At 42.9% G+C, this 17,208-nt stretch overlaps 1 protein-coding gene across 1 annotated transcript in view; it reads right to left on the bottom strand.

The window, feature by feature from the left end:
* Positions 1-6,153: 6,153 nt before the first annotated feature.
* Positions 6,154-17,208, bottom strand: part of COLQ (collagen like tail subunit of asymmetric acetylcholinesterase) — a 41,131-nt gene continuing 30,076 nt past the window's right edge. Inside the window, exons 12-17 of the mRNA XM_086468056.1 lie at positions 16,285-16,381; positions 14,350-14,489; positions 11,348-11,467; positions 10,618-10,738; positions 8,189-8,291; positions 6,154-6,223 (exon numbers count right to left, since the gene is read on the bottom strand). Coding sequence (XP_086324182.1) covers positions 6,154-6,223; positions 8,189-8,291; positions 10,618-10,738; positions 11,348-11,467; positions 14,350-14,489; positions 16,285-16,381 — 651 coding nt within the window. The remainder of the gene's footprint in view (positions 6,224-8,188; positions 8,292-10,617; positions 10,739-11,347; positions 11,468-14,349; positions 14,490-16,284; positions 16,382-17,208) is intronic.

Genomic DNA, 17,208 nt, shown 5'->3' on the forward strand with positions numbered 1-17,208 from the left:
CGATGGAAACAAGAAGGGCGGGGAGCAATGGGAGCTCTTCTCTTCCAGATAAAATTAATCACTTAAAAGTTTCTGACCACCGCAATGAGGCTGGCGGACACTATGGGGTCCCCAAGCTATTCCCTCCTTGCTCCACCCAATTGGAGATGCTCTGGTTAAGAGGGCTAAGGAAAATAAATCTTTTTCCACATGCCTCTATCCACGTCTTAAGTCAGCACTCAGTAGTGGTTCAGTGGGAAATGCCATTGGGTACCTCTTCCTCTTGGGAAGGCGACGGTGAACAACTGTCATCCCCCTCCTGCTCATCCCGTGCAGGGGATGCTGAAGACCCTGACAGATCTCTGTCTTCTCTCCAAGATGAATCCTGAAAGCTTCCTCCCATGCCTGGCACCAAGGTCAAACACATACGTCTTGCCACAAGCTTGAATTTAACGCTGATGTCAGTTTGTTCTGCACTTATTAAATTGTGATACTTTAGACTGACTGAGAGAGGGTCATCAGTTGCCGAGTTTCTAAATATACTAAACACGCTGGTGTGTGAGGAGGTTAATGTTACCTCTTATTCCTCCTGGTTGATTTATTGTGCTGTGACCTCAGATTCCTGCTCTGTTGTGGCTCTGCGTTTGTGTTGTCGCGCACCAGCCGGGCAGGCTCCTAGCCATGCCTGCAAAACAGCTCCAGGAGTCCTTTGTCCTTCCCTGTGTCCTGCAGGGGATGCCACCAGTAGAGCTGGACCAGGGTACAGCCCAGCAGACGGCTTTTTCTGAAGAGTGTGAGATGCTCCAATGCACGTGTGGCACAAGGCCCCTTCCTGCCCTGAGCGGGTCCAACAGAGTGGCTGCGGCGCCCCGCAGTGCCCTGCAGCACCACTTGGCTTTGCCATGGGAGGCTTTGGTGGGTTCAGCTCCATGGTTCTGCTCCCCCCTCCTTTCCTGAGAACATGCTGAGCAGCACTTCATGCAGGGAAGGCTACCTGTTCCGTAGTGGGTGAGAAGGCTGCTGCAAAATGCAGCTGTTTAAACCTTATTCTCTCTCGCTTGAGAAGATTGTGCATCCAAACTTGACCCTCCATCAGATGCGCAGGAAACTGTCAGAATGAATTAAAAGTCCTAAAAGGCCAGGGCTATAACTCAGTGCTTTTTATGCTTTTTTAAGATTTTGTTGGGGGCGGAGGGAGGGAAGTAGCCACTAATGTAATTTTCAGCAGGAGTACACTCCTCTAATATAATTTGGCCTGGCTACCCTTCCAAACACAGCCCTTCCTTGGCTGAGCTCATTCAGGGCCATCCTCCTAAATGCCCCTTTAATTACCAATGCAATGAAAGCATGTGCCCAGGCTTTGGTCTGGCCTCTTCAGACCTGGAATGACACCAGCCTTCAGCACAGAGGACCCCAGTTTGCAGCAAAGAGCATGTTGCCGGGCATGTAACTGAATGCATTAATATGGTGGGTTTTTTTCACTGACCATGTTCAATGAAGACACAAAACGGTTCCTTTGCTTAGGCTTTGTTTCTTTTTTCTCTTTAATTCAAATTTGGCAACACTCAGATGGTCTGCAAGTTGCACAGTCCCCTTACCAGATCAATGAGCATCAGTTACTCTGAACCATATTCCCAATTTTACATTCACTACTTGCCTGCTTTAGTTTGTCTTTCTGCCATGTTTCTTATGTTGCCTGTAGCAGATTTCAATAGCCCATTACATGGTGGTTTCCATGCAAGAGAATGGTTTCCAGGGAAGGGACACTTGCTTTGCCTTATCCATCTCCTTAGGCAAAAGCAATCAGAGGAAAAACTTGAGAGTCTATCACAAAGTGCTCTTGTTGCCTCCCCCTTTGTGAATTAGGACATGATTTTTCCAATAACTCTTTAAAGATCTCACGGCATTGCCTTGCCTGAATGATACACTTGAGGATCATCAAAGAATCAGCACTGGTTTGCTTCTCTTGGGTTTATTTTGGTCTTTTTTTTTTTTTTAGTACATGTCCTGATTGTACCTGGGAGTGGAGTGTCAAAGCTATCGAACTGTCTGCAAAAGCAGCTAACCAGGGCCTTATTACTGTCATATTACTCATAAACAGATGGTGCTCAAGGACAATCCCTGTTCTGGGGGACTCCCAGTTTAAGGATAACCACCAATCCCCTCTCATCTTTTCCAGGCCAGTGGGACTGAAATGGGAATTGTACCATGTGATTTTGAGAGACACTGAAGTTGGCTTCTCTAAAAATCCATTCTTTAAGAAGGTGAGAACTGTGACCAAGAGGCTTTACTGTGAAGCTTGTGGGGCTGCGACATGCAGAAGAAGTTAGAAAAGGGAGGGCGTGAGAGGCTAAATAAGAAGCTGATGAAACTTGCCTGCAGAGCAGCAAGGGTGTTGCAGAGTTTTGGAGGGGCTACAAAGGATACGAACTTTGATGCTGTTAAAGGAAACTGTAAGAGCAAAGAAAGGAGGAAATGAGCTGCATGGCCAGATTGGTGCACAAGGATGGGGTGGACAGCTACAATTTTGGATGATTTGAGGTGAAGAGAGACATGACGTAGACATTTGGGAAGCCAGAGAGGCGAGCGTCATGGAAGCTGAGCTTTTAGAAAGGACAAACAGAAAATATATCACTCCAAAGACTCATTAATTCTCTGGCTGTTGATACACTTCCATTTCCCCTGGGGACAGATAGCACTGCCCGTCTCTGGGATGCCTCAAAAGCCTCAGAAAGACGTGCCGGCTGCTACTGCAAGGCAGGAGCCTTTTCCCAAAGCCTGGGTGCTGGCTGCTGGGAGTGACTGAACCCTAGGTGCCAACATTGCCCTTCCCATTGTCCATCAGCACCCAACACTGTTGCTTTCTGGTTTGCAGCCATCAGCTCAGCCTCTGGTAGGAGTTATAAACCAGTTAGTATATTAAGAGGTAGCAGGAGGAGATAATCCCCTAAACTGCAGCCCGAAGCCTTATTAAAAGTAGTCCATGTCACACCAATTGCAACCAGAAGTCAATGAAAGCGGAGCGGTTCTGCACATGATGTGTGGCACGGTCGGTTTGCGGCTGGGGCAGCGGCAAGACTGGGTGCAGGGGTGCAAAGTCGCCCTCCTGGGCTGTGCATGCCAGTGCACCTGCACGGAGCCAGGTCCAGCAGCAGGCAGGGAGAGGCAGCAGGTGTGGGAGAGGAGGCACTGGGTCTTTTGCCTCCCCAGCATCTTAAACTAAGTTATTATATTTGAAAACTGTGTTGTTAGACTTAAAGTGAAATAAGTGAATTAAGGACATAGTGGAACTAAGGTAGCATGATTTATTGACATGAGCTGCTAATACACTCGGTAGGTAACTGCATATATTTAATTACATATTAAGTGCAAGCTGGATTTTTAGCATACATTTAATACAGTGCACAGCACAAGATCATACTGGTTTTGTGTCTGTCTAGAGTTGCATACTAATCGTTACAAAACTCTCCCACAAGCATTTGCTGCTACAAAAGGCCAAGGAACAGAAATACTCCAATTAACTTTTGAACCAGTCCTGGCACAATGCGTTAGGAAACTCAGAGAAGGAGGGAAGATAATTCACAGCAGACCAGGCACCATTCAGCTGAAGAATCCTCAATTAATGATAAAGCAAGTATGTCAGAAATAAGGAGGAAGGATTTCTTTTGCAGCCTTTGAAATCATATATACATAACACCTTGTCAGATGTCTTTCTCGTGCTTTATCATCTGAGGTGAAGAAGACAGTAACAGTAGTAAGAAACTAGTTTCATGTCTTTTTTTTTTTCCTTATGTCTTACTTTGCTTTCTTTCCGTTAAGATGCTGAATTGTTTGTGCTGTATTAATACAGTCCATTTAAAATTCATGCTTTGTGCATGTTTTCTGACCACACTGATACGCCCCCTCCTGAACATGTGCAGCACAGTACAATTTTAGCTATGCGATCACATCTCCTGTTTACGTTTCCTACCCTTCTTGCGCTTAGCTTTGCAACTTCAATGTCCTTTGGAGGTAGGAGCTTTTAAAAATGATGCGACTTAAAGCTGAAGGTGAAAGGCCACTGGGATTACCAAATTTCTCAGACTCCAGTCTTTTGGGGAATAGAGATGAACCCCTTGGAGAAGGTGAGGAGTTCAGCTGAAGTCTCTCCAAGCCCAGGGTGGTAACACCTGGCCAACGCTGCCATAGGTTCAGCCAGAGGGATGTCCAGCAGGATGCACTGCTGGGAGCGCGGCTGTCCTTGGGAGCCGCCCGCCACGTGGTGTGACGCTGCTGGAACCCACCACTTGCACGAGCACAGGAAATTAAAAAGCAGCTGTGCTAGTGCCCAAATTTCCAGAGTTTATGGCAAGTTCCTTGCCCCAGCGGTTTCTTGAACTTTTATTAAGACTTCCGTTTAAAAAAACAAAACACAACAAGATGAAAAATTTTGAACTATTGAACTTGGCTACAAATGCTGGTGGCTTGGCTTCATAGCAGCATCAACGTCTTAGGTAAGTGATAGCCACAGAGAGTACACTAATTTTGGTTTGGGTTTGGTTTTTTTTTTTTTTAATTGGTGATTTCCAGCATCACTTTGGACATCCAGAGTTAAAGTCTTCTATACAGGCGGTGAAAGTTGTATGCATTTTTGATTGCTTTAATGCATTATCATTATAACACCACATCCACCTTTATTTAACCTTTACAGAAGTACCAGTGTAAATGCAGCTGTTGCAGTGCTGTCACTGGTACAGACAACTCATGTATTGCAAATAGTCATGCACAGCATTTACCGTCAAGCAGAAAAGTGTGGCTTGTATGAAAAATAACACCTTGATTTGAGTCTCTTAGTCCTGAATTCTGCACATTCTTTGTCTCATTTTCTTCTGTTATAGACTCTTTTTCACATAACATTTAATATGCTTCCTATATGAAATTCACTATTTAATGCTTGCTAATAAATAAGTATATCATTACCCTGATTCCTATCAGAGCTAATATAGTTGAACAAACTCTCTGAAAAACAAAAATACACACACATTACATGGCATGAATAAGCATCCATAAACACCCTACTCCAAGATCCGATTTACAGCAATACAAAAAGTGAGAACGAACACTGGGGGGTTCCCCAGACATGATGGTGGAAGCAGCCAGCAGGAGAGAGGGGGAGAGAAGACACGGGAGAGAAGACGCGATATAACAGGTAGTTGAATGATGATGGTCAGGTGGACAAGGGGATGAAAACAAAAACACCTTCCAGTGTAGAAACCAGAGTGAAGGCAACGTGTATGTGGTCACATTGTGGTTTCAGGCAGGTAACCAATGCTGTCCCAGACCCTTCGGGGTCACGCATAGCCCAGCCAGCTCAACAGAGGTGAAAAACACGGAAATATATTTCTTCTTTATCTTCCCTCCTTGTCTGATTTTCTCCTGGGAGAGAGCTCCTTGGCTGTTTCACGGTTTATTTGTCCAGTTTGGCCCTTGTGGTCTGCAGTTTCAGGCATCCTGTGACTGCTTGCATTTCCATGCATGCACACAGACACACACAGCCAAACGCCTCAGCCTGAAGGTGAAGTTAATCAGCTTTTTTGGCTGATTTGCTGATTTTGAAAGCATTCAGTGAAGGGCCTCTGCTCCTTTAAACCAAGAAAGTGTATAGCTAACCCTGACGTCACTGAAGTCATCACTCGTAGGGATACAATACTTACAAAGTTCACATTGTGATAAAAGAGAAAGTTTCTATAAACACCACATCCAAGATATGCTTCGTGTTTATGCCGAGAAGGTTTAAAGACAAAAACCCTGACAAACTTACACATAGGTTTAACAGTGCTAAATCGAGGTAATTGTTACATGATGTTCCTGGTTAGTGAAATTCAGTCTCCAGGAGCTTAATGTGGCATTTGTGATGGAGAGCAAGTTGCCATCCACAGCCACATGAAAGTCCTACTGGCAAACGCTGTTTGACATTTCTCTATTAAGACAGGATGCAGTGGTCCTATTTTTCCCCAATCTGACTTAATTTAAAAAAAAAAAAATCTCAAAATGGCTATCAGCAGTGTAATGTCTCTTTGTTTGTTTTCACACAGAGATGAGTGGGGATTTTTTTGTTCCAGTCCTCCTTGGATAGATGATAGTGTAGCACCTAGCACCCCACTACATGTGGGATGCTACCCACCTCCGCTTCCCTCATGTGAAGTATCGACACTGTGTAGAGTCAATGTAGCAGTAAGAAGTGCATCTCAATTTTCCATAAGACCTAAAATAAAAGAGAACATCTCAGTTTCAAAGTGTGCTATAGTCATGTGATGTGGTTTCTGGGTGTAACTCTCTGTAGGAGGGAAGAACATGAGAAAATGCCATGTGCAGCAACATATGGGATCCAAAACAACAGGGTAATTTCCAACAGTGGTCCACTGTGTCCCCCCTTGTCAGCAAAATAACAGTCCAGGAGAAACTAAGACTTAATTCCCAGTAACGTTAATCAAAAAAACCCCCAAAATCCCCATTGGCAGTTGGACTTGAGTGTCATGCAGGGGTGGGTGCACAAGGCCTTGGAGCTCGCCCACAGGAACTGTGTAACAAAATGTCTGAGGCTGAGTTAAGTGTTTTTCCAGTTACTTCCAATAGCTCCAGCAGGCGTGACTATGCCTGACCTTTAGCTTATTTTTCATGTGCTTGAAATAATGAGGGACACATGCCCACCTTTAAAATAAAAAGCAAATGGAAGGATCCTTGCAAAATAAGAACAAACAGTAATTTTGTCTTTCTACTGACTTCAACTAGGATGCAGTGACTCTACCTACTGAAGACCTGAGCAGAGATGTTAATAAAATAAGCATTTAAATGAGTTTTTATTGCTGCCATATGTCTAAGTGAATAACCCATCCATCAGATAATCCACAAAGTGTGGATTAAGCAGGTCCTTAAAACTATGTCCCTGCATAACCCACATTCTCAGAAAACATAAAATCTGAAGTGAAGGTGTGTGAAATACGAGGAGGGATTTGGGGGCTGGAAAGAGCAGAAAATGGGAAAATCAGTTGCAGCAGAGCTCTTGGAGGAAAGGGTGCTTTGGGATGAAACTCCCATGAGAGTGCCATGCTCGCATACTTATCCCATTTTACTCATGATTCATGGCTTTGTCTTTAGTTTAGCAGATAATTTGCCGACTGCAGAAAATAAAGGATCTCAGTTGCTCTTCACAACTTGGTTATACATGGAAATCGAAATTTATAAAAATTTCTCAAGCTTTTGGGGTGCTATTTTTGGCACTGAACTTCAGACTCTTAGAAGGGAATAGTTTTTGCAGTAGAAAAACAGCTCCACACTATCTGAAGAGGAGGTCACTGTAAAATGCTTCAGGTTGTCACGTTTGCTGGTCTTAACTTTAGTAATCTCTTACACCAGGAGTGCTCCAACTATTGCAGTGGAAGGATTAGTGCAGCACTTGACTTACAAAGAGATCCTCTGATTCCTTATTCCTGTCAATTAGCACATTATTCTTCCATGAATGATGAGGGCTCTGCACATAATTTCATTTGCAAATTAAATGTTTCCTGCTAGCCAGTAACAATACCTGACAGTTAAATAGAGGTACTGCTGTTGGAGGCAAAATGCTGACCAGAGGAAGCTGCTCAAAGGTGGAGAAGGCAAGCCAACGATAAGCAGATGTTTTAAATGAAAGACATTGCTAAGCGGATGCATGGCTTTGCATCGGCTGCTGAGTGAATTTCCTGATCTTTGAAAAGGCTGGTAGGTGACTGGTTGATTCAGAAACAAAGATACCCCTAGAGTAAGGGCAACAGGAGGTCAGTTGGAGGCTGTGGTTTGGGTTTTGTTTTTTTTTCTCCTTCAGTGCAGTAATTTCATTCTCATGGTCTTTCCTACTCTTCGTATGTTATGGGTGAACGTTAATGCAATGACAATATCACTGACTGAGGAAATCTTTGCAAACAATGGGCAAACATATGTCTGTGACCTTCATTTTGTACAGTAAGAGGCATGTGCTTATTACTGAGAGATGAGATTCAGCCCTTAAAGTCAATGATATGCAGAAATATTCTGACAGACTTTCTCCCCTGCTACCCACAGCAGTCCCAGTGGAACAAGGTTTAAGTGGGTAATACTTTTCTGGTTTAAAGCTGGCAAAGAGAAAAAAAGAAAAAAAAAACCCAACACAACCAAAAACCCCTGAACCGAAGTGAAGACAGCTCATACATACCCAGGGAGATATGTTTTACATGTCAAATATCCAAAATCCTTCCCGTCGCAGTCTTCAACCCCCTCGTGCCTGTAGCCATCTCCGCAGTAAGCCCGGCGGCATCCTAGTGAAAAATACAGAAAGAAATACCTTCAAGGCACTTCATACGTAAAAGAGGCAGGTGAGGTCAGTGGAAATAGATTTTTAAGGGTAAAGTATGAAGCGATGGAATTTGGGGAGGGCATCCTGTAAGGACTGTCTTAGGAGGAGCAATATTCTTAACCACAAAGGGTATGCTTTTTGTAGCCTAATTTCAGTGATCAAGGGAAAGAATGGATAAGTGCTAAACATAATTACTACAGAAACACTAATTACAACAGCAACACTAATTACAACAGCATTTATTCCAACAATTATTATTACCATAGACAATTGCTATCAAAACAAATTAAAGGAAGCATAAAATACAGTTAACATAAATGATTTGGGGAGGTCACAATTTAAAAAAAACACAACACTCTGAGGTCATTAAGTGTTTTGAAAATCCCAACCTAGAACTTTACCAAATATTGCACAGTATCTATGTGAGTCTACTGCAAGTGAGTTCCCGCACACGAACAGAACTGTGCAGGCCTATTGCATATCTATCAAAAAAAAAAAAAAAGTATGCAATGGTTGCCAAAAAGGTGTTTTTCCCACTGCCGACTCCTACTGACTTGATCGTGAGTTGGCCTTGTGACATTTTTTCACAGTGAACCAGCATGTAGGCTGCAGTAATTTGTGGGTTTGCTTGCTGTTTTAGCAACTGGACTTCACTTTTGATGTCTTCAACTTTCTGAGTGTGACTATAACTCGAACAAATTTATTTAGCTAAAATCCCTTTATCATCTTCTCAGAGACACTACTAAGCAACAGATTTAAAGGACACTCAGGAACAGGAGTTTATAAGAGTTAAAGTGTGTTATTTACAAATAGAAATTATTAATTAATTGCACCAAGGATCTGTTTGTTAGAAATTGGTGCTTCTAAGAACAATGAGCATATTTCACAATTAAATCCACTTAACATTTGGTTAACCTTTTTCTTTTGGCTCAGTCACAAGAGCAAAATTATGACAATGTGCTCATTTCCAAGTAACTCAATGATAACTCTTTGGGTCACATCAGTCTCAGAAGTCTAAGTATTGCAAGCCCTTGATCAACCTGGAGGTTTGCCCAGTGTATAGCACAAAGTAACACGATGTGCCTCCAGACACACAATGTACAATTTTGCAGGCACTAGAACTAATGAACACTATTTTCCTGCATGCTTGTTCCCCACAGTTGATTGCAAATTCTAATTGAATCACTTCCTCGTGCTTGGAGCCTGGAGAGCTCATGCTCTCTCACTGGATTACTCTGCAGTCAGGCAAGTTTAGAAGGGCATCTATTTATGTGTCTCCCTATACCTGCTGCAACTGAACTGTCTTTGAAATCTCTTTTCTGTTATCATGGAGGAGTTGGCTGGGATTCCTAAGTTATGAGGAGAAGGGTGGGGATGGACAAATGGATGGACAAGCTCACATAGACCGTGGCTGCACACACCTCATTTTCAAAGTCAGGCTAAAAAATGAAGGGCTATATAAATGAAAAAAAAACAAAACCAAAACCAAAATTTGCATCTTTCAGTGTTGGCCGATACCCATTTTGAAATGTGAAGTGTCCCTTTGCTAGAACCAGCAGAGTACCAAACCTGCTGTGCATCAGCTGTACAAGGTGTAGAGTGGTGGGCTCTGGGGAAGGAATAAAGCAGTAAAAGTAACTGAAAGGTAGAAGTGAAGGTTGCCACAGCTGGTTGTATGCTTATATGCTCTTCGCTATCTGCAACCAGCAAAATGAAAGGAAGCTTGACTAGACAGGAATCAAATGTTGTATAAACATAACGGTGAAGGTAGTGGGCTGACACCTTCCCTATGCAAATGAATAACAAAATCCAGAGCAGCTTTGCTGGACCCAGGATCTAGCTTACTATTAGAAACAGTCAGCTTCAGTGTCTATCCTAAGGGGTTTTGTGGTGTGCTGCAGAGGTATGCTGCCCCTTTTGGCCAGAAAGCCGGCAGCCCCTCGGTAAGGTGTGAAGCAGCTGCTGGGTTTGGCCCCTGAAATGCAGTGGTTTTGCTCTGACTGCAGAAACCTCTGCTCAGTGAGATGCATGTCCTCAATGAGGATGCATGAGAAGTACTTGGATCAACTGTCTCATGCTGGTGTGTAGCGTCCACATGCACAAAGGACCTCAGTTTCTGCACTATGGCCATGATGCCTCTCTCTCCCCATGTCTGCACTTGATCCACAGATCATGTAAACTCACCCGAGTGAAACACTTGTGTGATTTACACAGCAGTGTATCCTGTGGAAACAACTAATACACCATCCTTGGTAGAAAGAGGCTGCTTTTGATGCGCTGTAACTTACTTATACAGTCATCAGTCACAACTGCATTGCCGTCATCGCACTCTTCCCCATCCTGTACGATCCCATCTCCACAGGTACCACCATCCTGGAGGTGGTAATCCACGGGGTAGAAAGGGGTGAGCTGGCCAAGCAAACACACAGCAGTTACTGAACCAGACCACAAGCAGCCTGGCTAGCAAGCAGAGGTGAAGGGCTGTGGGGGGGCAGATCACGCAAGTGGCTTTTCGTATCCCGCTATTTGGTGGTTCACAGGGTTTATATAGAATCTGATTCAAAGTTCAGTGGACACAAGAAGGATCCTGCTGCTGATTTCAGTGGGACTTAGTTTAGCTCCTTCAAGCAATAAGGAAATACATGGTTTTGGTTTGCAGGGTTTGTGTTTTTCTGCAATTTTGTACCCTGGTGAGTTTTTGCCTTTTTTTCTATCAAATAAAAAATGCTCTTTACTATTGGAATTCCCTGAACTCAGCCCCAGTTTGTTCACCAGTGGATCCTGGTTCGTAGGGAGGTTAGCAAAACCTGCAACACCGATGAGTTAATGCCTCAGTAGTTAAGACTCTTGCAAACAAAAACCACAGAATTATGTACAGTTGTGGCAGCGCTCAAAAATGAGCTTTTTCTCAGTTTGCTTCATTGTTTCTGCATAAGACCTTAAGCACAGAAGTATTTTCTGCATTTAAAAATGAAACATACACTCACGAGTCTTCTGAGACCATAGTCATATTTTCACCTGAATTGGGAGCCATCCAAAGGTATCCTTGAAATACAAACATCTCTGATCTCTTCGAAAAGCTAAGGCATTTTCCATGTTTAACCGGTCCAATTCTTCTTGATTATTCACCACAAAAATCTGGGACATAGAAAAAAAATGTGATTGGCAACCCTCAAGAAGTATTTTGGATTGTCATGGAATCTAGTTTTGCCAAATGACCTATGTATCTGCAAACAGGTACATAATTACACAGAAAAATGGTTTGGTTGTTTTCATAAACAGAAAGGTGTGAGAACTTACACCCATGGTCTTCCAGACCATAAGAGGCCCCTTTGCAAATGGTAAGAAGAAATATGAGTTTCCAAAGGAGAATGGTCTTTCCTGAGCACTTAGCTATGGCTCCAATGGCCCGTATTTCAAAAGGCACATCCACAGGTAATGATCATGCAAATACTTGTGCACAGTCATTGCTGCAAAAAACTGTCAGATGCTCAAATGGTTATATGCTGGAACAACTGCAAAATCCATATGGGCATAAGTGCTTTTTTGTGGGTTTTTCTGTAATTTTTTAGTCATGCTCGTGGCTACAAAATAAATAATGCATTGCTCAATGCAACATTCACTTACCTTTTACTACTTTGTATTCTGTTTAGATTTAACTGGCATTGAAATGCATGTTTCTTCATACGCATATACTTTAGTCTAAAGCCAAGTTTTCAATTAAACAGAAAAAAATCAGTTCAAAATGGACAAATTAGGATGAGCTGCTCTCTTACCAATTTTTTAATGTCTCAGTCACTGAAATTCGTTCTAAGGGGCATTAGGAAATAATCTCTTCCTTCAGCAGCTTAATCAGATTACTTTTAGCAAGATCCAAACCATTTTTAAATTAAGAAAAAGCAAATGGAGTGCTTCTGAGCAAAATGGATTTAGGGCTGAGCCTGATTCCCACCAGCACAAACAGAATTGGCTCTTTTTAAAACAAATTACCCTGAAGTTTTTACATGGCAGAACATTCCCATAGCCCTCAACAAAGGCCAATTTCATTAAAAAAGCATTGAATAAAAATGCCTTCAGCTTGAACGAAAGAAAGCAAAGAAATAGAAAGCCAGCAAAGAACTGATTCTGTAATTGTGCTCAGGAGCTCAAGTCCCAGACCCAGAGCTCTATTTCTCTTCAAAGCAACAGCAGATCTGTGCTCTCTGAAACTCTCTGTTACAGATACCGGCCTTTGAAATCACAAAAGATTCAAAAGCTGGATGAACCTTAGCCAGTGACAGAAAACCAGTTCTTTGTTTTCCAGCCTCTTCCTTCCGCTGGCAGCACTGGCACTGGATGAGTTGATGCACGAGTGGGTGATTGCACTGGGGACGCGCTGCAGTTGGGTGCTGCTTTGGCAAAACACGCAACACCGGGACTGGGGGCTCAGAGCACCCTCTCTGGGTCTTTTCCATGCATGGCTGTAGAAACCCTGACAATAGTTTTGGGGTAGTACAAGGCAGGCTTCAAAGCTGCTACTTGGGGATCTGAACAGAATTAATAATAGCAATGTTTAAGCTCCTGTTCTTGGCACTTGAGGGAGTAAAGCAAATGGGGCAGGCAAATGAGGAACACTGCTCTGCGAGTGCTCTGCTTTTAGAGCTAAGGCTTGCTGCTTTGCCATCCCACATTTCTGAGAAAAAAATGGCACTTGGTCCTCATTAAATGAGGGTTCATAGCAATAGTGTAGGGTACTTATATTTTAGGTAGTTACATGCTCATTACCATCTTTTAAGATTTATTATGAAACTGTGCCTGATGGAGAAGGAGGATGGTAAGACCCACACAGGATATTGCGAGCCTTGTACATTTTCCTATGGGTTCTCCATGCCATGAAGTACACGATAGTATTTTTGCAATAGCACGCAGCGTGATGTGATATTCAACCTTATTTCATGCACTTTCTTCTCTCACCATTACTTTTTAAAAGAAATGGAGCTTTTTTTGTAATGCAACACAGGCAGCAATAAGTGAGCAGCTGACAAGACTTGCAGCACATTCATGCAAAGTATTGGGTTCAATGACCCAGCTTAATGGACAGTGTTGTGAGTATGTCCCTTTCTCGCACTGTAACTGCTTTCTGGCAATGTGACAGATGGAAAAGCTAACGGAGCTAATCGCTGCTTATTGTCAGAGACAACCAGACTCCGTGCAATATCCACGTGCATGAGTGGAGTGCCTGGGCTATGCCAGTACACAGTGGCAAGGTAGCATTTTCATTGCTGATTAAGTGCTACAATGCACAGAATAATAAGGCAGGGCCCAGCAGAATGAAAAGTACAGAAATAGTATTTGCAGAGCCCAAATAAATCAGAGATGAAATATTGCCAGGTCACTATCCACCAATGACTTGATCTTTAAAGTACTTTGTCCAATTTGCTTGTAAAAATGCTTTCAAGAAGGCTAGAGATTGAAATTAGTTATATAAAGTGTATGTCTAGAGACAGGAGCTCAGAAGTCTGACTCCCATGGTTTGTGCAGACTCCTTTTTGGTTCAAGGTAGACAGTTTGTGCTTTGGGAGAAAGTTCTATTGTGTATGAAAAATGCTTGACTCCAATATTCAATTCCGAAATTGCTACTTTACAGAAGAAGATACAAAATGTAAGCAAGAAAGATGCTTAGCTCGCTGACCAATCTGAAATGTATTTCAATTTACTGAAATAAAAAAGAACAGATTATATATGTACAGTAGGAGACAGAAGAGAGCAACCTCAGGCTTGAAAAAATGTTTCTAAACACATGCTACATTACCGATGGTTTGAAACAGCTGCATTTCAGCACCTCAATCACACAACCCTCAGACTAGTTATGAGACCAAACTCTTTTGCGCTGACTGGATCTCAAAGGTTTTGAATACTAGAAATCACACATTGCCCACAAACAGACATCTTCCCTGTTAAATCCAAAGTATTAGTGAGTATACCACCTCTGACAAGAAAAGTACTTAGGAACCACATCCTTTGCCAGGAAATTTGCTTACTGCAGGGACTTTTGGATAACTGTGTCCAAACACCGGTTCCTCATACAGCGGATTATTCACATGTTGTGGAGATCTGCAGACACATCTCCCTGGAGGCCCTGGAAGTCCTCTTTCCCCTTTTGGTCCTATTGAAAGTTGCCCTAGGAAGGAAAATACCAGGTTGCCTTGCTGTGAAGTTAATACACGAAACACAAACACAGCCTTAGTGGAAAAAGTACAGGTCAGGTGGATATATGCATTTACCTATGTTTTCAAATAGGCACATCTCCCATCAAATCCACTGGGAACTGAGGGGAGAAATTACCAGAACCACCAACTCCAGCACTTCAGGAGAAAGACCTAAGTTTGTACCACAGTCATATTTCAGATCACTCTTTAATTTTTTCTACCAACTTTACAGAGAAACAGAGAAACCATTTGCTTAGAATAAATGCCAGTGATTTGAAACTACAGAAATTCAGGACATGACGAACACACAGATCACACTACAGCACCTATGCACCAAGTTTAGTAGAGTCAGTCTCTGTATACAGCCAACACACATTGGACTTGTGCATTTGTACAATCACTTGAGCAATGTTGTTTCAGAGGTTTCTGTACAGGAAAACCCAACTAGAAATACAGAAGTGCTACAAATAAAAATTTGAAAAGATACTGCTTTTTGACTTTCAAACTTTGGCAAGGATGCACTACTCTGCAGAATTAGATTGTGAGTCAACATGTTTGTACTGCAAGCAATGACATCATGACAAAAAGGTCTTTTAGGATCAGAATTTGTACTCTAGAGGAAAAAGATTAACGATCCTGACACATAAACTTCCTGTGGATGGAATAAAGTATTTAAAAAGTCTTTAATCTCAAAATCTTGGCTGCCTTCCATTTGCATGACAAAAATTCTGCCCTCTGAAAATTTCCAGCTATTTTACTCAAGACAAAGATGTTTCATAATGAAAGATATGAGATACATGAAGATTTTGAAGCAACCCCCAGCTTCGCAGATGTACCAATTCCACACCACCACAAGAAGAGACTTCCTGCCCACTGATGTAAGCAAGGGGAGAAAACGGGAAAGCAAAATGGAAGAGGGCATTGAACAGACCAGCTGCAGTACAAGCAGCTGTTGTCCGTTTGAAGCAACAGTAGTTTCCAACTGGTTTTGCTTTTTTTTTTTTTTTAGATACTTTACTATACATCCAGGTTGAGAAAACACTACCTGAGGATTCACTGTCACAGAACATTATGGGTCATGTATTGTCCTTCATGTCTATGCTTGGTCTCACCAGCTGCCCAGAGTTCGTGTACACGCATAGATTTGAAACCGTACAGCTACCAGTTACGAGATTTTTCCTGTGATTTCTACAACATGCACAACAGCAGCAAGCATAGATCTCCAGCACTTAAGCAAAGAGAGCTTTTGTCCATTACCCCTTTTTTCCCCTCTGACTCCCATCCCTTTCCTTCTCTTCCCTTCTTTCGTTAATGCCATTGTGACTTGAGACTCATCTAGTTTTCTTTTACAGAGCTGCATGGGGTGAGTATGTCCTGGCTGATTAGAAATCGCAATCTTTTGCTGTAAGCCAGGATATCTGGAGAACCAGCAGGCCTTTGATGATTAACTAGTCCCTCCAAGACTACCAGAGGGCTTTTCATCATCTCCATCCACCAAAATCCCACAGGAACCACACAGGCCATGTTTTTTGTTTTATTTGAAACATCAGAAGCCATAATGTAGGCTTTAAAATGAGGTATAGAGTCCTTATAATGGACAAGGATGGCATGCCCTGCCTTCAGGAGAAATCCTCTCCTTGCTGTCAGTGGAAAAGCAAATGAAGCCCTGCAGCACCTTTGTAAAGGGGCCTATGTAGGAGTATATGGTAAGGCAGAAGGGGCTGGGGGAGCAGCAACACTGCTTAGGAGATCACCTGATCTGCTTACCTGATCCTGAAGGTCCAGGGGGGCCTGGCTGTCCAGAAGGACCAGGTCTTCCAGGTGGACCCATGATACCTGCAGGTCCAATGTCTCCCTTTAGTCCCTAGGAGAGAGGAGACATCGATTTATTTGCTGAACTGTTAACAACACATAACCTCTTCCAGCCAGCACTGTCTTCCCTTTCAATAAAGCCCAGACATTTGCCAATAGAGCATGCAGTGTGCGCTTCATAGACACCATCCCAGGGAAGAAGTGCTGTCGTCTTCTGTGCGGAGACAGAAAGGCATGCCCAGGCAGGACTTCTGCTCCTGAACATGAACTGTCCAAGAGATCTGCATCGCGCGGAGTCAGTAATCACCCTGCTCTGACTTCAATCATTTGATAGTCTTTCTTCAAGGATGCCTTTTTTACCCCTGGTACCTTTCTAGGAGCCAGTACAGCTCAGAAAGAGAGGGCTGGTGGACCTGAAATAGCTGGCGCTGGAAATCCTTAGTTACTGCACTCATATACACTGGGGAAAAAAAATAAAATTCCCTAAGGAGTCTGCAAGGGGTTTCGCAGTGACATTTCCCAGTCTTGGGGTGTAATCTTTCGGAAGCACTCTAATGAGTTTGAGGCCCATGCTGTTTTCAGAAGTATTTTAGGTCCATGGACTCCTGTATCTCCTTGACTTTCACTATGGGTATAACTATGTTAACAAGTCATTGCAAGGCAAGAAAGGGCTTGGCTTTACAAAGTGCAAGCTAGTGTGTGGCAACACCATGCTGACAAACAGTGTCCCTCTGGTACATCATCACTCAGTCAAAAATGCTGTAAAATTACCTATGGGAGATGACCTTACACACAATTACCATACAATAGCTAATATTCTATAAAATCAGCCCTCATTTGCCTCTTGGGAACTTGTTTGTGCAGCCATACCCTTAGGCA

This window comes from Leptosomus discolor, chromosome 7 (assembly GCF_034619465.1).
Source record: "Leptosomus discolor isolate bLepDis1 chromosome 7, bLepDis1.hap2, whole genome shotgun sequence".
NCBI lineage: Eukaryota > Metazoa > Chordata > Aves > Leptosomiformes > Leptosomidae > Leptosomus > Leptosomus discolor.